This window comes from Lutra lutra, chromosome 5 (assembly GCF_902655055.1).
Source record: "Lutra lutra chromosome 5, mLutLut1.2, whole genome shotgun sequence".
Lineage (NCBI taxonomy): Eukaryota > Metazoa > Chordata > Mammalia > Carnivora > Mustelidae > Lutra > Lutra lutra.
In genome coordinates, this window is record NC_062282.1 from 69,313,183 (window position 1) to 69,338,775 (window position 25,593).

Sequence of the window (25,593 nt, forward strand, 5' to 3'; positions counted from 1 at the left end):
GTATTGTACATATATTATACATATATACATATAATATACACATAATATTTATATAATAAATAATATAATATATAATATAAACTGGTATATATAATATATAAACTCATTTATAACGCATATAGAACATATGTCTGTATATATAACAAGAACAAACTAGTTTATATTACACATATTATATATGTTTATATTATATATTTATGTATGATATATATTGTTTATATACATGTATAATACACACATAAATATAATGTTTATATATGCATATATAATGTATAATATAATGTGTAAATATAATGTGTGTGTATATATATAATGTGTATAATATAAACTAGTTTGTACAGAAGTAGAATATCAGTTTTGTTCTCTAGGCAAAGAAACTATTGATACACATACCCTAAGTGTGCTGTAGCAAGAGGGGGCAAGAGTACACAGTAGACTAGTGTTCAGGGGAGAGTGTTTGGGGAAAATGAAACAAAATATACAGTATAAGTAACATAGTATAAAATTGTGATGATAAAAATTAAGCAAGAGTGAGAAATAAATATGGGTTGGGTGTTGGGAGGGGGTAGGTGCAGAATATAGTGGTCCGAAAGGTCTCAGTGAGGAGATCACACTGATTTAAAATCTGCAGCGAGTGTGGATGGGCACCACCTACGAGGGTGTCTGGTGGAAGCGAGTCCCAGGCAAAGGCTCTGAGGCAGGAGTAAAGCAAGGAGTAGTAAGAATGCTAGTATGACCTTCCTTTATTGAGTGATGTGAGATACCATTAGAGGATTTGAATAAAGGAGTGACTTGTTCTGGTTTTATGTTTTTAAAAGTTATTTCCATTTCTGCATTGAGAGTAGATGGAAAAAAGAAAAGAGTAGAAGTAAAGAGTTCAGTTAAGAAGATATTACCACAGTCTAAGGAAGAGATGATTGTAGTCTGACCCCAATGTTAGCAGAGGAGGTGGGGGAAGTGGTCAGGTTCTGCATATTTTGGAAAGTAGAACTAATAGAATATGTTGAAAGACTAGATGTGGAGTGTGAGAGAAAGAAAGATGCCAGGGATTGACTGTGATGGTTTTGGCCAAGGAACTGAACTGGTAGGATGGAGTCACCATCACCTTACCTAGGAAAGCCTGTGGGACAGCAGGATTAGGAAAGAGTTTGATTTCCAACAGAAGTTTGAGATCCCTTTTGGACATCTAAGTGTGATCAAGTATGATCTATAAGTTAGGTAGTTAGGAGAGAAGGTCAGAGTCTTGAGATAGAAAATATATGGATGATATTTTCAAACACTGAGACTAAATCAGGTCACCTAAGAAGGGAGTGAAAAGAAAGAGAAGCTACTAAAGGATTGAGCCTTGGGACACTCTACCATTTAGACTTCGGAGAGAGAAGAAACCAGCAAAGCAGATTAAAATGAGTAGCCACCAACACAGGAGAGGCAGGCAGAAGAGAATGCTTTCCTGTAGAGCAAGTAAGAATGTATTATAAGAAGGGAGGAATGATCAACTCCATCAAAAGCTATAAAGTCAAAAATAATGTGGACTGAAAATTGATTATTACATTTAAATATATTTATTGTATTTTAAAATGTGTTTTATTGCATTTAAATACCTTTATTATAAGATTTATTTATTTTTTAGATTTATTTATCACATCTAAATATGTTTATTATATTTATTATATTTGAAACATAGAGGTCAATGATGATCTTGTCAAAAATAATTTTAATGAAGTTTTTGGCCCAAAAAGATTAAATGGAGTGGATTCAAAAGAAAATTGAGAGAAGGAGAGTATATAGGACACACTTCGCTCCTGAGGATATAGAGTAATTATGGCAGAAGGATGTCAAAATTACTCTAGAAGTTTAACAAAAATGTTATCTGTCATCCTTTCCGCGGTGACATTTTCAAAGGCCAGGTTTCTCTTGGGCCCCCATATCGCCAAGTGATATGGGAATCCTCTGCTTTCCTGTCTCCTCCTCCTAAGCCTCTCATACACCCTCAAAGTCCCATTCTTCAGTGATGCCAGAGGCCATTTGACTTAGGGGGTCCTGCTTCACATCCTCTATCTAAATAAAAAACGAAAACACAAATGGAAACAAACACATTTAAAATGAAAATCTTGGGCGACTAGGTGGCTAGGTTGGTTAAGTGTCTGCCTTCAGCTCAGGTCCTGACCCCAGGGTCCTGAGATAGAAGCCCACATCAAGCTTACTGCTCAGTGAGCCTGCTTCTCCCTCTCCCTCTTCCTGCTGCTCCCCCTTGTTGTGCTCTTTCTCTCTCTCTGTGTCAAATAAATAAATAAAATCTTTAAAAATAAATAGAGGGACGCCTGGGTGGCTCAGTGGGTTGAGCCACTGCCTTCGGCTCAGGTCATGATCCTGGGGTCCTGGGATCGAGTCCCTCATCGGGCTCCTTGCTCGGCGGGGAGCCTGCTTCCTCCTCTCTCTCTGCCTGCCTCTCTGCCTGCTTGTGTGTGCTCTCTCTCTCTGACAAATAAATAAAATCTTTAAAAAAAATAAATAAAAATAAAAATAAATAGATAAAATGAAAATGAAAATCCATATGGTTAGAATTTTCTCTTTAATATACCTGAGACAAGAAAGACCAGCCCCCATCCAATGGTGGACTGTGGGGAAATGGAGTGACAAAAAGGTTGAGTTCTTGATATAGCACTGAAAGGCAATTATTAAAATCTGTTTGTATTTAAAGTCTAGACAGGAAAATGTTTGCCCCATAAATTTTGTTTGCCTCACTTTTTTCTTGCTTTTGTAATTGCTGTCTAATAGGAGCTACATTAGAAGTAAACATACAGAATTTATCAATCTTCATTTTGAACAAACAAATTTGGGGGAGTCACATTTTTTTCCCCAAAATCATATTATTTACAACATAGAATATGTTTTTCCAGTTGCCAGACTTTAATGAATAGAGGTTTACTATAAATTTCTTAAGTTCCAGAGTCAGAAGGGCTTTTAGATAGTTTTAAGCATAACTGCTTAATTATTAACACAAGAAAATTTAAATGCATACAGATTAAGTGACTTCTCAAGGCCACATGCCCAGTGTGGGTAGAGGTCATGTTAGAATCCAGGACTCCTAACTTCAAATCATCTCTCCTCCTCACGCCTCATACTTCCTTAGAGTAGCTCAGAGGCTTCATGTCATTTCTTTTCACAAAATAGGACATGTTCCTTAGAGATCATATAAATTTTGTTTGGATTCAGAGAGATGTTTTATTTGATCTGTTTGATAAAAATTTAGATATGTCCCTATTTTTTATTTCAAATGGGTTATTTTGTAAAATAGTCCTAATTAGACACATCCTTTATATGATTTGCACTTGAATAGACCTTCTCTTTCAAATCTGTTCCATTGTGTTTAGTCAACAGTTTTCAATTATCTCTGACAATGTTAATAGGGTACATACTCCTTTCAATGCCAAAATATTTCTGGGCTTTTGGATATTATTTTCCTTTGCAGTTCATAAATAAAGCGGACGGACAGGATTTCAAGAATCGCATCACTTCTAACTTCATACTGTCCATTTTATAGCCAGAGTTTGTAATCTTTCAGCATATACATGAATTAGAGGAAAGTGAGTTCAAAGCACAGAACATTGGAAACAGATTTATATAAAATTTATCTTCAACAGCAGAGAGGAGTAACGGCACTATTTTTTTTTAAGATTTTATTTATTTATTTGACAGAGAGAGAGAAAGAATGAGATCACAAGTAGGCAGAGAAGCAGGCAGAGGGGAAGGGGAAAGCAGGGTATGTGGGGCTTGATCCCAGGACCCTTGGGTCATGACCTGAGCTGAAGGCAGAGGCTTAACCCACTAAGCAACCCAGGCACCCCATATCAGCACTATTTACTTCACAGGACTATATGAAGCAAGAGCAAATAAAATATCACACAGCAATATAAGATTTCAATGTTTGACATGTTATTTTTTTGGATTCTGTTGTAAGGCATAGACTGCCAGCAATAAGTGGGAAAAGAAATTTTTTTAAAAGATACCTACTGTCATGTAGCTAAATTTTTATTGTAATAAACTTTAACATCAGAATGGCAAACTGTTTTAGAATGAAAAGCTGAACTAAAGTTAATTCGGTGCATTTTAATTAGTTCTATTAGTATCAGTTATTATAAGATATGAAAAACCCTTTTAGAAGGAATATTTTTAAATATCGAATGGATGTTGATGATCTTAGGAAAATTTTTCCAACAGTGTAACATATGCAAGCTTTTTGGCACCGTCTTCTCACATTCTAATGATAGTTTTAGAACGATTTGAAAGGATATATATCATTCTGTATTTTAGCATTGGCCATTTAAATTAGTCCTTTTACTTTCAAATGGCTTAAAATGTATTTGGGAAATAAATGTTTATTTTGCATTGGTGTTCTAAAGCATCTGAAAACTCTTTGAAGGGATGTTTTAAATTTATTTTGGCACCTCAGAAGTATGGTTCACTGGATAAAGTTCTTTTTGACATGAAAGACCTGTTTTAAGTGATCTTGGTCTTCAGAGGCATTCAAAACTTATCATTTCATGGTATCTGAGTGTCGTGCGTTGAATTAGCGGTTCACAGTACGGCATATAGTTAACTGTATTACTCTAGAGTTTATTTTGAGCTGGTGGATAGATTAGTGATATAAACCTAGAGTAAGAGCCCCAAAATTCAGTAATCTTTTTTGAAATAAATGAATAGACATGCTTCTAGGATATCTAAATAGATACAGTTTGAAAGGGGAAGAAATAAGCCAACATCCCACGTTCTTCGCTTTAGTCCAGAACCAACCAGCTGAAGACCCTCACTTTGTTAACCTTATATTTTGATATCCTTTAGACATGGGTTTCCTTGTGCATGAACAGATTCTAAGGAGGATCCAAGCCTTTGGGTCCAAGATGAGGGGACATATCCGAGGAGGACACACCCCCTATCATTTTGCCAGCAGTTTGTTTCCATTGTCCATTTTAAAGGCACATTGCCATTGCCTACACCATAATAAATGTTATTACCTGATGAAAATGCACCAAAATATATTTTTTCTCCACATTATTTCATTTCAGTAATATTTAATACAGTTTTAAATTCTACTTTCTTTAATAAGAACATTTTTATATTAATGCAAACTCTTTATAAACTTGAGTTTTAATATGTACGTGATTCATCAGCTGAAAATGCCATAGATAACTATCCCCCGTAATTGGTCATTTGGCTTGCAAATGGTTTTCACCATTTTAGGAAATAGTCTCGAGATGAACCTCTTAGAACAGAAAGCGCTTTGGCCTTGACTTGCATTCTTGTACTTCACTTGTTGATTCCTTTACCAATGCCTTATATGCATTCACTATTTCTGAGTGGCCCAATGATGAGTGCTTTCTGCTTTTAGAAGATTCACTGTTCATTTAGTAGGCATCAGCTAATAGTAAAATCACTGTGCAGAGTGATATGGGAAGATGTAGAAATTATTCCAGGGATATGCATACGTGCAAAGGCACTGAGGTTTATGAGAATGTTTATTTCTAGGGTTCAAAATATGAGGATCAAGGAATGAGAGATACTTTGGCCATTTTTTTCACTTTTTTATAGAAAGAAGTTAGTGCATGAAGATTCCTGAGTGTTATGTTAGCACTCGAGTGAAATTTGTCTTGAAAGTTATGGGATACCATTAAACTATTTATGTGCATGAAAATGATAAGGTCAGCTTGGGTTATATATTGGGTGTTGTAAACAATACAAAATAAAGATATTTTCACTAAAAAGGATGAAATAGTCATTTTAACATTAAACCTAAGCCCTGAGGGAAAATTTTTATAGAAATATCAAAAAAATGGCTAAGAATTATATGGCATGCATAATTTTGGAAGACGTCTAGTTAAAAAATGTATGCTTAAAGAAACCCTGCGTTTTACATATTTCTAAGAAGTTCTCAGAGAAAAGTCCGTCATCCTCATTAAAAAACAGTTACTTTGGTTTCACTAATTTGCTGGCTATTGTTAGTTTGATAGAAAATAAAGAAATACATAATTTGAGGGAAAATTATAAGGACAAATGAATATATATATAGTCTTAGTCCTATAGAAGTTCAGAATTTTATTTAAAATTTGTGGTGTCCAGTAAGATAGAGGGGATTTCGATGCTGTCTACTGAAACAATGAACACACTCCCAAGAACATGTTTCCGTATTTATGATGCCAGTTTGAGAAATGTGATCTACGTGGCTAGAACATATTTTTATTAAAAATATCCATTTCTTGGGGTTAAATACAGAGCACAGAAAAAAATAACAGCTTTATCTGAGACTGGAAAAGAAGGCACCCCATCCTATATCTAGTCTTCATCAAGTATCTTCAGAGAACAACAAAAGAGTCAATACATAAAAATCACCCTTCATTTTCAGATTGTGCCCATACTCGGTAATGAGACCAATTGCATAATGGTTATGTTCTTTTATTCCTAATTGTATTCAGAACATCAAAACTGATTTCCCCAATACTGATTTAATGGGAATGACCCTGAGGTGAAGTTAATTGCCATAAAGCAAATAATACACTGTCAACAGCATGCAGCTACTTGTGGTTCAGGCAGAAATCCAGTACTTCATCACTCTCTGCCTGTCCCTAGGTTCCACAGTATTGGATGCATTGTAAATACTGCTCTTAGATGCTAGAATGGAAATTTCCTGTGTTGGCTGGAACATAAAAATATATAAAAGAAAAAAGTCAAACGATAACATTTCCATATGGCTTTACAATCTAGTTGTATTTTCATAGGCATGGTGTGCCTGTAGATGGGCAATAGGTTTCGTCCCTCCAATTCTGTTGTTTTCATTCAATGAAATTTTTAAAAAGTAGAGCCAGGCTTATCCTATCAGCTAAAACATGTGCGATGTGAACTTCCTTGCTACACTGTGGATGGAGAAGTCCCAATTCACAATCAGATGCCTCTCTACTTTCTTAGAACACCAAGGTGATTCCTGAAATGACACAGGTATCTGTGTCTCTTTTGACATATCAACACTTACACTTAAAGGGTTTTTTCAAGAGCTTAACATGTTAACTCTAGGGTAGTAACCAAAGTTATGTATTTTCATTAAAAAATGCTGTGTAATTAGTCCTGAGTTATTTACCTCATGACTACCTATATGTTCAGCAAAACGTCTCTGGATAATGTCTGCTGGTCATTTTTTTGTGGTGTAGTTGGCAGTAAAACCACTATTTAAGTTAGTTTAGGTAATTCCATCTATAATGCAAAAGAGTGTCTTATGAACTGGAAGGTGTTAAATTAGATGTTAAAGCTAACATTTATATTTGATGAGAATAATGCATATGTTAATCCTCCTTTAAAGTAGGCATCATCAGAATGTAGAAGTTGTTCTTACATCTGTTAACATTATACAGAATTTGTACAATATCTATTTAGTATGTGCATTGGGTCATAAGGGAGCACCTGGAATGTAGGAAACTAGGAGGAAGTTAACCAAAATCCTGGTCCCAATTTTGTATACTTAAGTAACTCATTACCTCGTGAGGCTGGTTTTTCTCTGTGAAAGAATGAACATAAGCCATATCTGTTTTTTCTGCAGTTTATTTAAAAATTGAAATTAGTAGGTATTGAACACTTCTTATGCGTAAAATTTAATGCCACACTCCTCCCCTTCTTGACCGACCAGGGAAGAACCTGGGCAGCCCCTAAGTATTTACCCCGGGCATAAAATGTGGCCTCTTCTCTGCCAGTTCCCATCAGCTTGCCTGACCATGTGGGGTGCACAGAGCAGGCTTAGAGGACTTCCAAGCGGAGATGTTCATTTACGTAAGCAACTAGCCATAAAGTCCTACAATTTAGCCTCTGTTCTCTTTGCCAATCCAGGAAAAGACCTTTTACCTACCTGGCACTCTGTTGTCTCAGTTGAGCACCCATAGAATAAGTTGCATTGCACCAGACCTGGAATTCTCCAGATAGGGCATAATTGGTCAACATTATGCTGCCTGTGCTAGGAGATACAACTGAAGATAAAACTAAATGGTTTCAATAACATAGTATGCAATAATCAGAGTTATGATTGTTAGTTACTACACACACACGGCGAGGAAGAAAGAAAGGAGAGAGGTAGTCATTTTTTTGTAGGCTACAAATTGTCCCGGGACTGTGCCCCAGTGTTGTTGAGTGGGAAAGGAAGGAAAGGTCCTAAACCTATACCTGCTCTTCTGCCTTCTTCACCCTGTTGCTTCTTCCCATCCCCCATTCAGGTCAGAGCAGAAGATACTTAAAAATTATTCAAAGTGGCTCTCTCTCTACATTCTTTCTTTCCTTCTTTCTTGACACCAGCCTTCCCACTCTGTTAATTAGATGACAGAGTGACCTCTCTGCTACCAGCCCAGGCTGTCATATTTGGCACAACCGGCATGAATGCTCTGAGCTTCCTAATTATCACAGCATGACAGTCATCGGACCCTAACTAATGGCCTTGCAGTAGAGACCCAGAAGACTTGTGATTATTTTCCTAATCCTTCATGACCCATCTGGTTTTAAAATTGTTAGTTGATTTAATTACTTCATAATGTCAAACAATCAGTTAAATTAGATTATGAAATCTTATATAGCTATTTAGACTCTTATAGAGAAAGAGAATTAGCACATGTGTAATAGGCTCTTTAGGTGGAAGATATAAATCTTGTCAAGTAAGTGTACATAAAAACGGCCAGATAAAAATAAATACACCATGCAAGTCATCATTTTTACCTCCCATAATCAGAGTTTATCCTAACAAAGTAGAAAAGCCATTTTTCTGAAATCTGGTGGAAAATACCAGGAGTCCCATGGCTTTTTCTTAGAGCACATCACAATAAGCAGGGAATGAGGATTTCTAGAATGTGCTTTCATGATGGCATACAGGTTGCAGATTACAGCTTTCCACCACTTCATGCTAAAAGATGGCATAGTCTTTACTAACAAATTTAATTAATGTCTTGGCAACTTATGCTGCCACAATCCCTTGGGAATATAAAACTTGTTATTTAATTTTTTTTTAAGATTTATTTGTTTATATTAGAGAGAGATCATGCACACACATGTGCCAGCTGCGGGAGGGCAGAGGGAGAGGGAATGAGAGAATCTCCAGCAGATTCTGTTCTGAGTGCAGAGCCTGACAAAGGGCTTGATCCCAGGACCTCGAGATCATGACCCTGAAATCAAATCAAGAGTTGGACACTTGGGGCGCCTGGGTGGCTCAGTGGGTTAAAGCCTGTGCCTTCTGCTCAGGTTATGATCCCAGGGTCCTGGGATCGAGTCCTGCATTGGGCTTTCTGCTCAGCAGGGAGCCTGCTTCCCACACAGCCCCCCGCCTGTCTCTCTGCCTACTTGTGATCTCTGTCAAATAAATAAGTAAAATCTTAAAAAAAAAAAAAAAAGAGTCAGACACTCAACCGACTGAGCCACCCAGATTCTCTGCCATTTAATTTCTTTTTTTTTTTTTAAGATTTTATTTATTTATTCGACAGAGAGAGAGATCACACGTAGGCAGAGAGGCAGGCAGAGAGAGAGAGGAGGAAGCAGGCTCCCTGCTGAGCAGAGAGCCCGATGCGGGGCTCGATCCCAGGACTCTGAGATCATGACCTGAGCCGAAGGCAGCGGCCCAATCCACTGAGCCACCCAGGCGCCCCTGCCATTTAATTTCTAATGAGGAAAAAATAACCATTTACCTTCCTTAAGCCTAGAGATACATTTTTATGTAAATGATAAGTAATATCTTCATTGATCTAACTTAAAATTCCTTCCGAATTCTGAAAATCACAACAAGCCTATGCATACCCTCTACATCATTTACATAAAGACCTATAATTTCTTTTTGTGTTTGTTTTTTGTTTTTGTTTTTGTTTTTTTGCTCTTTGCAGGAGAAAGGAAGACAACAGTGTCTTGCACAAAAATTATGAACAAAAACATCAGCATTGTGGACAACAAGAAGTGCAAATACTTAACCAAGCCTGAGCCGCAGATTCGCAAGTGCCATGAGCAGCCGTGCCAAACAAGGTAACCGTGTCCCACCCACTGTGAAAGCTCCACGTGGCCACTCAGTTACTAGCATTCAAAACATACTCAAAATATTAACAAACTCGCTTTTTCCTAAAGACAGTGCAAAGGAATATGTACCAAAATGCAGGGTTTTAGACAGGCAAGGTCTAGGAAAGACAGATCATTGCCTGAATGGAAAGAGAATAAAAGCAGCAAGCCAAACTAGGATTTCCCTCCACTTTCATTGTATTCTCCACAGTGTGAAAACAACAACTAAGTGGGACAGATGACGTATAATTAAAATTATGTGATAATCTGTTGGTCACTTCTTCAAAAATCTGGTTATGGGTTGAATTTAACTAGTTATTCTCCAGTTCTCTGAAATGATGTGTTAGAACTTGCCAAGGATGATATAAACCAAAGCCAGACTGGCTCGGACCCAGTCCCTCACAGGACACCAGGGACAGTGTCGTCCTCCTGGTTCCCGAGGCTGCCTCCTCACTTTCTCTCCCAGAGCTCCCAGTCTGACTGCCCCATTCCTGATCTCTACCCACTGGATTCCCATGCTGGGTCCTAGTTACAGAACAGTCAGCTGTTTTGGTCTCCTGTGACTTCCCCAATGAGTATGAGACTACAAAGTAGGCAAGAAACTCTTGAGTAAGAAGTAAGATGGGGATGCTGAGCAGCTGAAAATGGTGTAGAAAGAAGACTATGCCTTAGTAACCCACAGAGACGAGGAACCCGAGTCTAATTTGGAAGTGAGCTAGGGGCAAGACTGTTTGGAGTGGTTCCCATCATAGGGCTCCTTGAAAATCCATGAGCTTCATATAAAAATTAATGGGCTTCAGTGGGACTGACCCCTAGTGTCAAAGGTCCTTAAAGCTTTCAGAGATAGAATAATGAAAAGAGTATGAGCCTGCATTGATTCCTCTGGAATCTAGGGGTAGGGATGTCTGTTGAGTCTTGACACTCAGAGATCTGTTGAGGCTCAGTGAGTAAGGCTGTAGTTGTGAGTTCCCAGGGAGCTGCACAAAGATTGAGCTCCCCTCTCACTGGCTCCTGCCTTGGAGTTGCAGTGGATTTGCCTGTCCTGCATCTCAGATGTGCAAAGAATCTGTAGCTTTGTGCTGGTCTGTAACTAATAGAATATTCTGCCTGACGCTCCACCACAGTGAGTAAGTATAGAGGGAGGAGGAACAAAGTTGCCAATTAACTATATTTAAAACTTTCTGTCTTAATCTCTTTGGGAATTAGTGTCATCCAGGCTAATGCTGGATTCTTCTGGCTTCCCGGTCCCCCCTGCCCTCCCCACCTCTGATGTAGCACTGATCCTGAGTTCCCTTTGTTTCTGGTTTATTGCAAAACTCAGTTTTTAAGCCCTTCAGATCCAGCTCATGCTATGTTAATGAGAGCTTAAAAGAATTTGGAAAATCCTTTCTTCCTCTCTAATGCTGAAATTCCAAGGCTTGTTTTTCTGTAGATTTGGTGTACTTAAGGTGACAAAAGCTGATTATCAACTTTTTCTTTCCTTTGTGTTCCTGCTTCAATATTCTTGTCCCTCCCCAACCCCCCTGTCCTTCTAAGGAACAAGACAGAAGAATGATATGTGAAAGGATGTTCAAAAAGATAAAAGCACATTAGCAGACTCTTAGTAATGTTATTCCCATTCCACCTACCTCGCTGTCTGCTTTTCAGGCTAACTTCATAAGTAAAATGAACTAATTAAGCTTTTTTCTGAGGCGATGTAGTAATCAACAGGAAAAGTGATGTAGGGAATTATTGGTACCTGCAGTCAGGTCTTTGACTCCTTTCCGATCAGGGCTGGACAGATTTAAAAGCAGGGTTTTGGCCTTTGCCCCATTAGCTAAAGAACCCGGATCATTTTTGTTCTTACCATTCTTAAGAATTATCTTTTTTTTTAATCTCTTTTAATAGATATTAAAATGCTAATTTATCTTGTTAAATAATTTGCTAAAATATTTCAAAACACCATTTGTTTCATATACCATATAATTTTTCCATTTGGAGGAAAGAGCATTGCCTTTTTCTGATATATCAGGAATCCTGGAGGAGTTGGATTTGAGGACTAGAGCATATTTGTCACTTCCTAACTTGGTCTGTAGAGAATCAGAATGTACAATACACACCATTTATTGTTCATCACTGACCTCAGCTATCTTGCGGGAAACCGCCTTGCTAATGACTTGGTAAAATGAATAGTTTTAAAAGGTCACTACATTTCTGAGTGAGAAATTTTTGCAGCTGGACACTGGATGTCTTTTTTGTTAGAGATTATTATCTTCCTTCCCTTGGAAAAGAAGTCAATATATTGCAAACCACCAAGAAACAATGTCAGTGAAGTTAACTAAAATACTGAAAAGTAAGAAATGGACATGAGCAATTATTAGGGGTCATGGAGGAAAACTTTCTGTGACTTACTGGCATAGCATAACCTTTAGTTTTCCTGCCTCTTCTTTTTCCCCATCCTAGCAAGAAACATTCTTATTTCCATTTACATGTATTGAAAAAGTCATTAAGTAGACTGATGGAACTCTATGTGCCAAATACAAAATATATCAATGCACTAGTAAATAGCTTTGAAAGAAGGAATCTTAAAGATAAGGAAATGGGATAATTCCAAATTAGATTAATTCTAAAATACAAAGGGCTTTATTATTTTTGAGGAGTTTTCACAAGGAATGGAAAAAGTAACTTTTGGGGCACCTGGATGGTTCAGTGGAGTAAGTGTCCCACTCTTGGTTTCTGCTCAGGTCATGACCTCAGGGCCATGTGGTGGAGCCCCATATTGGGCTCCATGCTCAGCTCTAAGTCTACTAGAGACTATCTCCCTGTTCCCGCCCCACTCCTCCTGGCTTATGCTTGTATGCACAAGCTCTCTCTCTCTCTCTCGTTCTCTCTCTCTCTCAAATAAATAAATAAATAAATAAAAGATTTTTTTTTAAAAAAGGAAAAAGTGACTTTTATCATTATACTGAGGATCTCTAAAGATTTATTTTATTAAAAAAAAAAAAAGGAGATTCCATGAAATTGCAAATACTTCTCTTTTCAGTAGTATCTTCTTGGTTCCATAATTGGAGGGAAAGTTACATACATGGGTTTAAATAGTGCTTATAACCTGTGTATCCTCATGTAGAAAGATGAATCAGAAACTAAATGAATTTGGAAGATAAATACTTTAGGAAAAATCCACCAGGGGAGGGATGCCTGGGTGGCTCAGTCCATTAAGCATCTGCCGCTGGCTCAGGTCATGATCCAGGGTCCTGGGATCAAGTCCCACATCTGGTTCCTTGCTCAGCAGGGAGCCTGCTTCTGCCCCTGCCTGCTGTTCTCCCTGCTTGTGCTCACCCTCTTGCTCTTTCTCTCTCTGGCAAATAAATAAATAAAATCTTAAAAAAAAAAAATCCACTAGGCTCCCAAGCAAAATGGTAGATCAGCATCATACTTGATAGACTAGGGACAAGAACTCTGTTAGAGGAAATACTAGAATGCAAATGTTATCAGGATTTTTTTTTCCTTTTCAGAAATAGAAGCATAGAATCATTTAGAATTAAGCCATTGTACAGATGAGAAAACTAGACTGTATGTGATGTGACTTTCCAAACTTTGAATTATTGCCAGGAACATTTGGGCTTAAGGAAATTTGGAGAAATCGATGCTATTTCTGTAAAACATAGACACAAATACCAATTTGAGAAATGTTTAATGACAAACTATTGTATGCAATGTGTCATGGATGCAAAGAAGTATAAGACATTGATCTCTGCCTTTAAAGAGTTCATATACTAATCAGGAGAAGAAGGGCAAATTTTGTAGGGAGAATGTGAACCCCTCTACTTCCCTAGGGAATATCTAACAAATGGTATGTGAGAGCCACAGGCCAGGTGCCAGAGGGCAAAGGAGAACACAGTTGTTGTGGGTTGGATGGAGGAAGGAACTTGGAACTGGCTGTCAAGAATCCAGGCAGTTGACACTCCCTAAACAGGTACCATGTGGTGAAAATAGAAAGAGTTTGAGGAGCAAGCTGAGCATATGGTTTCTTTTCCAAACAAATGAGAGATGAAGCTAGAGAAATGAGTTAGTATAAATTACCTATAAATATACTGTAACATACATAGTATATACTATATACTGGGTCCCTATTGTATATCAGACAGTATAATAATAAACACTTCTACAAAGGACAAGATGGAAACTTCACAGCTGTGAGTATTGTACTGTGAATGTGCACAGCTAGTAAGGAACCCAGAATTAAGCTCAGGACTTTGACTGCTCTGCACTGTGCTGAAATAGGATTGTGCAGGTAGTTTGGGGGGGATTTAGATTCCCCCGCTATAGGGTTGACCTAATAATGGGGAATGCAGAGAATGTTTTACTGACAAGAACCATACAGATTTCATGAATCAATTTTCTGGCACAGGCCATGCTTCTTCCCAAAATAAATTTGGGGAGGTGTTTAAATTAGTGGTCCTTAGGCTATATCTCAACTCATTAGAAATGGAAGTGTCCATAGATATGTACCACTGTCCTGGGGATTGTTTGAGGAAAGGATGTCCATCTAGGTGTTAAAATGCCTATGTATTGGCAGAATCACTGAATCAGTGAAATTCAAGAAAAAGATTTGGAGTTCTTGAGGACTTCTGAAATGAGGTCGCTTCATGTTTAGTCACTGGCCTCCAGTGTCTTGATTCCATGAAGCCAGCCGGAGGAAGCTTTCGTAGCTTTATCCGGAGGATATGGCCCAGACCCAGGAATCTTGTTGCAAGCCATTGTTGATGTACTAACAATTGCTTCTCCCAGGTAAGAGGGTCATTCTCAGGGACAGGGCTCTGTTACCTTGCTCATATCTCTGTTTGAGTCACGGTGAAGTCATCTACAACCTCCTTGTAATTTCTGACCCTACAACCTGTGACCCTTGGTAAGTTGCTAAAAATCTCCCCTTGCCTTGGTTTCCCTATCCATGAAAGGCCACGGTAGTCATAGCCACTAACACTTGGAATTATTGTGAAGATTTTTTTTTTTTAAAGATTTATTTATTTATTTGACGGAGAGAAGGAGAGAGATTACAAGCAGGCAGAGAGGCAGGCAGAGAGAGAGGGGGAGAAGCAGGCTCCCTGCTGAGCAGAGAGCCCGATGCGGGGCTCGATCCCAGGACCCTGAGATCATGACCTGAGCTGAAGGCAGAGGCTTAACCCACTGAGCCACCCAGGCGCCCCTATTGTGAAGATTTAAAACACAAAGAACAGGAATAACTTCTATGTGTTAGCAGTTGTGTACTTACTGGGTTTCTCAGTGTGGCCAGTGTGATAAGCTGTAACAGGAAGAGCATGGAGTATGACATGGACCAAATCTAAGTCTTTGAGATTTTTAAGACAGAGATTTGAAATACAGAGAACTCAAAATGAGAGAAAACACATGTGTTTTAGAGAAAACTATTAAAAGAAGAAGAAGAAGGAAAAAAAGGTAAAATTCACTGTGCAAATTTTGACTCCAGACATGACAAGATACACAATGGGTTGGTATCTTTCAACCAGTTTTAGTGGTTCTTGCTTTACTTTTAGATGGATGATGACAGAATGGACCCCCTGTTCACGGACTTGTGGAAAAGGCATGCAGAGCAGACAAGTGGCTTGTACCCAACAACTGAGCAACGGGACTCTGATCAGGGCCCGGGAGAGGGACTGTGCGGGACCTAAGCCTGCCTCTGCCCAGCGCTGCGAGGGCCAGGACTGCATGACCGTGTGGGAGGCCGGAGTGTGGTCTGAGGTGAGGCACGTGCCCTCATCTCTTCTCATGTCCTTGCTGTCCTCTGACTCTCAACTTGTGTGAGGTCATGGGCTGTTGCATGCTGAATCTTTGTGCAGAGCAGTCCAATACCATCTCTTAATTTTTCTCATAATAAAAGGCATATACAGGGCACCTGGGTGGTTCAGTCAGTTAAGCGTCTGCCTGCGGCTCAGGTCATGATCTTAGGATCCTGGGTTTGAGTCCCACCAAGGACTGCCGGCTCAGTGGGGAGCCTGTTTCTCCGTCTCCCTCTGTGCTCTCTCTCTCACCCTCTCAACTAAATAAATAAAATATTTTAAAAAATAAATAAAGGAATATAGTCATTACATATAATTTTGCAAACAGAAAAAAACAGTTATTTACTCTTCATCCAGTCAACATTGTAACATAAGAACAAATTTTATGTTCATTTTAGAATGTTGCTTTTTCATTTATATATCATGAGTATACTCTTTAGTGGGCAGAAATGTTAATACGCATTTGCTTCATTTTCTATCCCTGAGCATTTAAAAGGGAAAGGAGAAAGGACATTAATATTTAACAATCATCTCCTGTAAGCAAGTACTCTGTTTTTATTTCTTATTTAGGATATCATTTATGTTTAGTCACCAATCCAAGAAGGTTAGTAGCTTCACCATTTTATAATAGAGCCCAGAGAAGTTCAACGGTTTACCGAAAACACTATCTAAGTGGGAGATGTGAGGTTTGAACCCAGTGCTGGCCCACTCACTGCACCGCATACCCATTAACGTGTTGTGTGCTGAGTACAGGTGTGTTCCACACCTAACTGTATGTTTCTTTTCTGTTATTATGATGTATATCTGGGCATCATAATCAACACCAGTTATTACTTTGATTTTCTAGCTGCTCTGAAGCATTTTAGGTGAACAGGTGGCCACGTGCACACACACACACACACACACACACATCCTTGCACACCCACACATGTGTGCAGACGCATGCACGCCCACACACAGAATTATTCATACGCTTAATCTCAGACTATAAGATAGCATGTAAAACGGACAAGTGGCAAATGCTAGATTACAATGAGTAACCAGTCTTTTGAAAACAAGGATAAAGTAGCTTAGGTAATAAGGTTTGGGAAAATTCTTCAATTACCCAACCTCTCCCTCCCTCCCGCCAAAGTACATTAGCAAGTAGCATGACTTTCTGTTGGCTTCCTTTTCTGGGCTATACCTTGCTGTTTAACAGATCCTTTTTCATTGACAAAGTATACTTTTGACAACGAATGTAGTATCTAACTTTACATCAGAATCAATCAGTTGGATCTGGAGAGAAGATTCACACTAGCAAAGGAACACACCCCACCTCCAGCCAAACTATAACATTTTTTGCAAACTTTTTAGGAGGAAATAGGCCAGAAATATTCTATACAGAATTTTGACAGCAGGTGGAAGCAATAGTATGCCTCAATGCAGTCTACCAATTAAAAAATATCTCTCATTTTTTAATTTAATTTAAAATTTGACTTTATAGAACAGGGTTAGTTCCAACTGCAAAAAAAATAAAAATAAATATTAAAATGCCAAGTTACACATGCAGTCCACTTTAAAACTCCATATATTCATACACACTCACACACACATACACACAAATGAGACAATCACTCATTTCAGCAAAATTTATCATATTTAAAATATCATTAGTTCCATGCTCAGGTTTTCAGGAACACAACTGTTGGAGTTCACATGATTATTCATATTAATATTCATAACTATATTATTGTTAAACGTACAGCTGCAACTCTTGCTTTGGGCCTTTTTCAGACACAATTATTCATGGAATTTTCAAGTTTTGCCTTATCTTTTATCCCTTCCCTTCACTCTCCCTCTTCTCCCTTCTCCCGCCCAATGCTATTTTTGGTCCCTATGTCCAGATAGTCATGATGTGAACCTTTGTAAAACTAAGAAGCTTTACACATATTCCATAAAAATGAGCATAAATGAAAATGAGATGCTAAGTTGCTCCTAGAAAAAAATAGGTGTAATATACATACATGCTTTATATGTTATGTCACCATTGTAAATCAGGCATCAATTATTTATGAAATGAACTAAACTATTTTTGAACGGAATTATATTTGCAATGCATATAGTCATTTAGAATGATGATTTCTAGGGGCATATAATTATGCAATGAAATACTTTCCTTTTGCTAAGATTCTCTCTGTTTTCACTTGAAGAAGAGTCTGTAAGAAATGACCCTCTAAAAAAAAAATTTTCATTTCCACAGACATTTCTTAGGGCTAAAACAGACTAAACCTTAGCAAAAATACATTTTTGAATTTTCTTTCATAACTATATGTACATATATGATGCCAATTAAGTTTAGCATTTTACATTTTGATCACTGTGTATTATTTGTTTCTCATCAACAATCACAAGTTATATTGCTCTATGTAGTAATGGTCCTGTGTTCCTGAAACTTGTTACCTCCAGCACTGTGCCCTAAGCTTCATCTGGATCCTGGTCCTGGGTGTAGCCAGGTGTTTTCCTCTTTATTCTTTAACCTGGTCTTTATGTGAGTGATAGGTTTATGAGAGAATATTAGAAATATTACTTAACATAATTTAACCATTGGTCTATATCTCTAATCACCAACCTCATCCAGACTCTCTGGTGTTATCTTCTAGTGTTCGGTCAAGTGTGGCAAAGGTGTACGTCATCGGACTGTGAGGTGTACTAACCCTAGAAAGAAATGCGTCCTCTCCACCAGACCCAGGGAGGCTGAGGACTGTGAGGATTACTCGAAATGCTATGTGTGGCGAATGGGCGACTGGTCTAAGGTGAGACTAATTCTGTACATTCACAATATTAGGGGATCTATACAAAGGTATTGCTCATGATAGATGGAGTCTTACATTCCCAGGTTCACATCCTATCTGTCTTTGATCATGAGTTCTATAAAACCATTTTAAAGATCAAGTAAGATAAAACGTATAAAGCACTGAAGACTGACACAAAGGAAGCCCTCAAAAAATACTATCTATTGTTATTTTTTTTTTGTTCATGACCTTTTTCCTTTTTTTAATCATTTTTTAAAATTTATTTTCAGCATAACAGTATTCATTGTTTTTGTACCACACCCAGTGCTCCATGCAATCCGTGCCCTCCCTAATACCCTCAACCTGGTTCCCCCAACCTCCCACCCCCCCACCTCTTCAAACCCTTCAGATTGTTTTTCAGAGTCCATAGTCTCTCATTGTTCACCTCCCCTTCCAATTTCCCCCAACTCCCTTCTCCTATCTATTGTTATTTTGTTGTAAATTTTTATTGATACCGTTCTTTGTCAGAATATTTTTGCATAAAGCTTATCTAATAAACAATACTATCAGATAAGTACATTGAAAATATAACTAAGGGAGGTAGTGACAGCATCAAGCAGAGGCAATTTCTACCTTAATATGTAAAAGGCATTCTTTTTCCCACCAATTTTGTGGTTGTGTATAGGAGAAAGGGAAAGGAACAGCATTCTTGAAGTCCTTTGCTCAAATCAAGTAGACACAATTCATATGGCAGGGAAACTAAGTTTAATTTCATCATGATAGTAATATTTAAATTTATGAATAAAGTTGAGCCTCATATATAAGTGAACCATAGAAAACAGCTCATCTATTCATTCTACATAAAGTATTAATAAATCCTATGTTTTAAGATAAAATTCTGATCATTTTTGGGTTAAAACAGCTCCCAAATATGCATCTTCAAAAATGTAAGTATTAATTAAATAATCCCCTGTGCCTTGCACATCCAGCTGTGATATTATGTACTTATTATTATGGAATCATAAATTGTAAAGCTTAGAAGAGACATAATAAATCCTGTCTTCCTTCCCTTTATTTGATATATGAAGAAACAAGTGGTAGTCGCTGAGGCATGCTAAGGAGTGCGGTGGCTTTTCATAAAGAATCCTAAAGGCCATTCTGGAAGAAATCTTCCCAATGTCTAACACACTGTGGTTAACCAGTTTGTGTAATGTTGCCCCAAAAGAAGTTCCTGACACTGAGTATCTATTTTCTCGTGATTACTGGTGCCTCTCCTCTCTAAAAATGTTTGCATATTAACATCACATGTTCTCATAACCTGTATTCTCCCTTCAAAGACCTACAACATTTAAAGTTCTCATTGGGACTCTTTAAAAGATGCATTTGTAAAAAATGTAAATCAATCCCTCCCTAAAGAATTAGGAAATACCCAGCCCAGTCCATGCAGCTCTGAACTGGTGAACCACAGAAGGGAAACCTCACACTTTAAAGGAAACAACTTTTAGGGGAAAGAGAATTCCAAATTAACCATAAACTATTTTATTTTCAGGGTTAGCATTTTCCTAATTCTATAAGAGGGAGATACAGTGGGGTGATAGGGGCAAGACCGTGGCTTGGAAGTCAAGACAGGAAGGACAGAGTTTGGACTCCCTCATTACACAGACGGACCAATTGATCAAGCTATTGAATATATTTGTATCTTTGTTTCCCTATGAATGAAGTAAGGAAAATAGATAATACCGTTGTTTTCAAGTTATGTGTATATTAACTCTTTCTTCAGCACTGAAGGTATAAAACAGGGCAAGGGAATGAAAGTCCTAGTTGGAGGGATGTAGGGAAGACCACCCACTGCTCTCTTTTCACTGTAGTCACTCCACATTTATTTATTTTGGCTAGTGAAATTGAGGTGTTTTCCTTAAGTATAACAGTTATTTTTCTAAGAAAAAGTTTAAAAACCTCTAGAATAGATAAGCTCTAATTTTTCAGCGTTATTAATTAATAGGGATAGTGAGGGTTAGCTGGATGGCTCAGACGGTTGGGCGTCTGACTTTTGGTTTTGGCTCAGGTCAAGATCTCAGGGTGGTGGGGTCTTAAAAAAAATAAAAGGAAATATTTTAATTCATAAGTGTTAACTTCTAGTTACCTATAAAAAAGAAAAATTGTAATTGCAAAGAAGAGAAGATCTAGTTTTTGTTATAATTCATGACACAGAACCGTAAGCTCTTTCATTGCTGCATGTGGAAATATGGCTAGCAAATCCTATTTGCGTCACATGTACTATTGCTATTGATTAATAAAAGTGCCTATTCTGTGGCCGCTGGTTAAATCTTAAGCAAAGTCAAAATTAACTGGGGAGATCATAAAAAACATAACTTTTTGCTTTTCATGCTAAGCCTGAAAAAATGTTTTTTCCAATTTACCAGAGTAATATACATGTCCCTTTTTAGGTGTACTTAGACTGAATTACTTTAAGTTGGTTTTGTTGAGTTACTATATTGCTACCCAGCTTGAACATTGATAGCCTTTGTGGGTAAGGAAAGGAGTATACAGGCCTAATAACTATTCATCTTTGTTCTATGGCTTTTTACCTTTGTCTCTTGGCCTGTTTGTTTTTGTTTGTTTGCTTATGAGATTCAGTTTGTTGCATTTTTTCCTTTATATAGATATAAGCCTTCTCTTTTCCTTAAAACTGTTTCCTTGTTCTTTTTTTCTTTTTTTAAGATTTTATTTATTGGACAGACAGAGATTACAAGTAGGCAGAGAGGCAGGCAGAGAGTGGAAGGGAAGCAGGCTCCCCGCTGAGCAGAGAGCCCAATTTGGGGCTCCATCCCAGGACCCTGAGATCACGACCCCAGCCGAAGACAGGGGCTTTAACCCACTGAGCCACCCAGGTGCCCCTTCCTTGTTCTTTTTTATGACTGAGGTCTCAGCATAACAGATTTAAACAGCATGCACAAGTTAAAGTAAGAGGCTCCATCTGAACTTTATTGATTTCTTCCCTTCTTTTTCACTCCCAACTTATTACTTTCATGTTAAAATAAAAACCATCCCAAAATAATTACAGAGAAAAGGAATAATGCTGCGATTATTAAATTTCAGTGATTAAAGTATTCACGGACAGAGGGAGCACATAGATTTCTTATTCTTATCAGCTGTGTCCCTGGAACAGGAATAGCAACAAGATGTGTGCAATTGTGGGTGGATTTCTGTGTTCCTCAGAGTTCAATTAATCTGTCAGTTTCACTCAAAATCTACTAGTATTTTTTAAACTATTGATAAACAGAAGTAGACTTAAAATTAAGCCTTGGATGGGCTTTAATCGGGGATATTCAGTGAGATATCCACAAAAATCTAGCTATGAAACCATGTTCCTCCCTCTGTAATATGGGTGTATCATTGGAGAATCAGTTAAAACACAAATAAATCCTCAGCTTGTCCCACTGTCTAAAAGTTTTTAACCTCTGTTGAGCCAGTGGTGTATTGGCTAAATGGAGGCTTCCTAAGGAAACAGTTTGTTTATGCCTCAAACTGTGTTCACTGCATTTGTATCAGCCTATGTGATTTCTGTCCTCTATGTTTTGGTAGCTTTGTGTAAACAGTGGAGAAATTGCTCTCAGCTTGAGAGAGAAAAATATAAATCCAAGAATATTCAAAAGAGAAAAATCGGACCTAAAAACATTACCTCTGATTTCTAAGTAGATATAATACAGCCTTTGTTGAACAGTGCTAATGTTTATTTCATTGAGACTAGAAAATTGGCAAAAATAGGATACAGAGAGTGTGGCTGCTCTGCTCTGGCTTGCATTAACCATTCACACAATTATATGCCACATTCTGACTATATCTCGGATGTAGATACGGCCTTGGGGCCTTTCTTGGGAGAACAGAACATGACCCATATGTTTCTGGGCAGTAAAAATCTGTATTCACTCATTTAAGCAGTCCTTAGAATACTGAAGTGAAAAATAACATAGTCCCTTATGTTTAACGAAATGCCTTATTTTCTGCCAGAATTTGACCTTTCTGCCTTTATTCGAACGTCTGCAGCTTCTTGTTTTCATTATTGGTGGCCTATAGAGGAGCAAATAAAAAGGTATTGTTTTATCTACCTGTTACAGAAAAATCTGTATCTTCTTGAAGCTTTTACAGCATTAATTTTTCTGTACAGTATTTAACAAGAGAACACATTCAAGCGAAATTTAATGAGACACAAAACACCTTGGAATTCTATGTAATTATTCCTGGTTTATTCTTAGATTCAATTCATGCTCTGTAATTTGAACTTAATTTAGTCCTTTAAAATTCTGGAAAATGTAACATCTCAAATTATGACATGATAAATAGATTTTTGGACAAGAGATGAGTCTTTTTGTGATGATATAATTCAAAATAAAGCTGGAAGTACAATAAATCATTTTGGATGATTTAATTGTACAGATAACATGGTATATCTTTGTTTAGAAGTGATAACTATAAAGGTTACAATACAATGAGTCATTTTTAACTCACCCTGTAAAAGGAAACCACAATTATATCCAGTATATTCAGTTGAAGAGGAATCTAAAAACTATGAAATTATGAATAATCACAGAGAACCTTTCTTTCCACTGGAGAAAAACTCAGTGAATCATTGACGGAAATATAAAGAAATCCTGACCAATGTAATCAAGAATGTCCTAGACTAATGACTAGATAACACCATGTTTTTAATATGGCATCTATAGAGCCTAGAGTTTTGATTAAGTCAAAAGAGACAAAAAGAACCAGAGCCAGAATTCCCAAGGGAGGGATTTCTTATTGCCTCATGGCCAGGCTAGGTTTTAGGACTGTGGAATTCTGCATATCTGGACTGACCCAATGCTGGCATACACACAACCCAATTAAAATCCACTTGTTGGAGGTCACAGAATCCAAATGTATATCTTACTGGTTTTTAATACAATTAAACTAAGTGGGTTGTTACAGAGTAGTAGGAGGAAGTTTAATCCCTTGTTAAAGGATTTCCCATTCAAATTTAAAGACATAGTTAGCTGCAAATAACCAAATTAAATACCCTAATAGAATATAAAAATAGAAAATGTTAAATATCAGCTTACATCAGAGAATCAAAGGAATGGATAAAATGACAACTGCTATAATGAGGAAAATATATTGTTAAATAGATACATTAGTAAGACTGATATTTATCAAAGATCCAAATGTCATCATTTATAAGACTAAATTTATATTAATTTATGAATTCTTAAGGCTTGCATTCCCCACATTAAGTTCTATAGAAAGCTCATTTCTTGGGATATTGTCTCCAGTTCTGAGGAATAATGTAGTTAAACAAAGATAATCAAATACTGTTTGCTATAGGACTTTTAGATCCTTTAACATTTTTCTATACTTGGTGAATCTCAAAGAGAGATTAGAGTTTCTCTTTTCTTTTTCCTTTTAACCAAAGATCACTTTGGCAGAGCATATAGCTAGTTTGTTATTTAGTGTATTTTTACTTCAGGAAGACTTATATTAGATTACTCAAATTTGAAAAACTAGTTTTGCAAGTACTTTTTTGTAATGGGACAAAATCTGTAGATTTAAGCCCAACTGAAATTATCGGTAACCTAGAAAACTGTTCTTCGTGGATTTACATTTCTATATAGCATTATTTTCTAATTATGTCTATAAGTCACTGGAAAAGATAACTGCCTATCATTTTTTATAAGTAGAATCTCCTAAGACATGGAAAATTTGAGCAGCTACCTCATAAACGAATATGAATCTATCAGACTGAAATCCATCATTTTTGGACAGGCAATGAATTAAAGAAATCAGAAGTTGTGGGTTTGGTTTTAAATATTTGGGCAAGATGTCCAACAGAAGACATATTCTACATTATAGGAAAATTTGAAATACACTAGTCTCTGAGTAAATGTTCATACTAAAGAAATTACTTAGTGATATATAGGATACTTTTCATCAGGAAAGACTTTCTACTGTATTGTTCAGATATATCCACCGAGCATTTACACAATTTGCTATCTATCTGGAGAAAATAGTGGTCTTCTAAACCATGCTCAAAATCTCCAAACAATTGGCTATCATATTGTTTTGCCTCTGACTCTTTATACTGCAAGAGAATGGGACATTTTTTGCATTGTTACCATTTTTAGGGTTTTTTTTGCTTTTGTTTTCATTTTGTTTTGTTTTGTCTTTAAGATTTATTTATTTATTTGACAGAGAGAGTCAGCGAGAGAGGGAACACAAGCAGGGTGAGTGGGAGAGGGAGAAGTAGGCTTCTCGCCAAGCAGGGAGCCGGATGTGGGGCTATGATCCCATGATCCTGGGATCATGACCTGAGCCAAAGGCAGACACTTAACAACTGAGCCACCCAGGAGCCACCCCCCCCCTCCATTTTTATTTTTAATATCTCCTAAGAATCTGATCTCTTATCCCGGGTAAGAGATTTTTACAAGTTTTTTTTTTTTTTAATGTTTGAATTACTCAAACTTGTCAAAGCATTTGGCTGATATGATTGAATGTGGCAGAAATATATTAGCTTAATAAGAATGATGAACCCATACTATCTGTATATATCTTCTATCTAGAGAAAATTCATGATTTAGAGAGATCGAAGTAGTGTCTCTGTGTCTATGTGTATGTATGTATATGTAATGTAGATATATTATATGTGCATATACATGTATAATTATAAGTGCAGATATAAGAATATGTTTTTAACATCCTTTGGATTGGAAAATGCAAGAGGATTTTTTTTAATCTAAAAGGCTTAATTAACTGTCTTCTTAATAAATCCTTGAAAAATTGCTAGGCTTATAAAATAATACTATCAATGCTCTCTTGCTGCATGCTAGGGTATCTGTAATTTCATTTTATAAATCATACCTGAAAACATTTCAGTAAATAAATATGACTTAAAAATTACTCTTAATGTTCTTTATAGGGTATAGAGCATGGAACATACCAAAATTCATTTGGGGGACAAT

At 37.1% G+C, this 25,593-nt stretch overlaps 1 protein-coding gene across 1 annotated transcript in view; it reads left to right on the forward strand.

The window, feature by feature from the left end:
- The window catches only part of ADAMTS19 (ADAM metallopeptidase with thrombospondin type 1 motif 19), a 273,564-nt gene that overhangs the window by 231,194 nt on the left and 16,777 nt on the right, over nucleotides 1-25,593 (forward strand). The window contains exons 19-21 of the mRNA XM_047731597.1: nucleotides 9,894-10,029; nucleotides 15,591-15,795; nucleotides 18,473-18,625. Of these exons, the coding sequence (XP_047587553.1) occupies nucleotides 9,894-10,029; nucleotides 15,591-15,795; nucleotides 18,473-18,625 (494 nt within the window). The remainder of the gene's footprint in view (nucleotides 1-9,893; nucleotides 10,030-15,590; nucleotides 15,796-18,472; nucleotides 18,626-25,593) is intronic.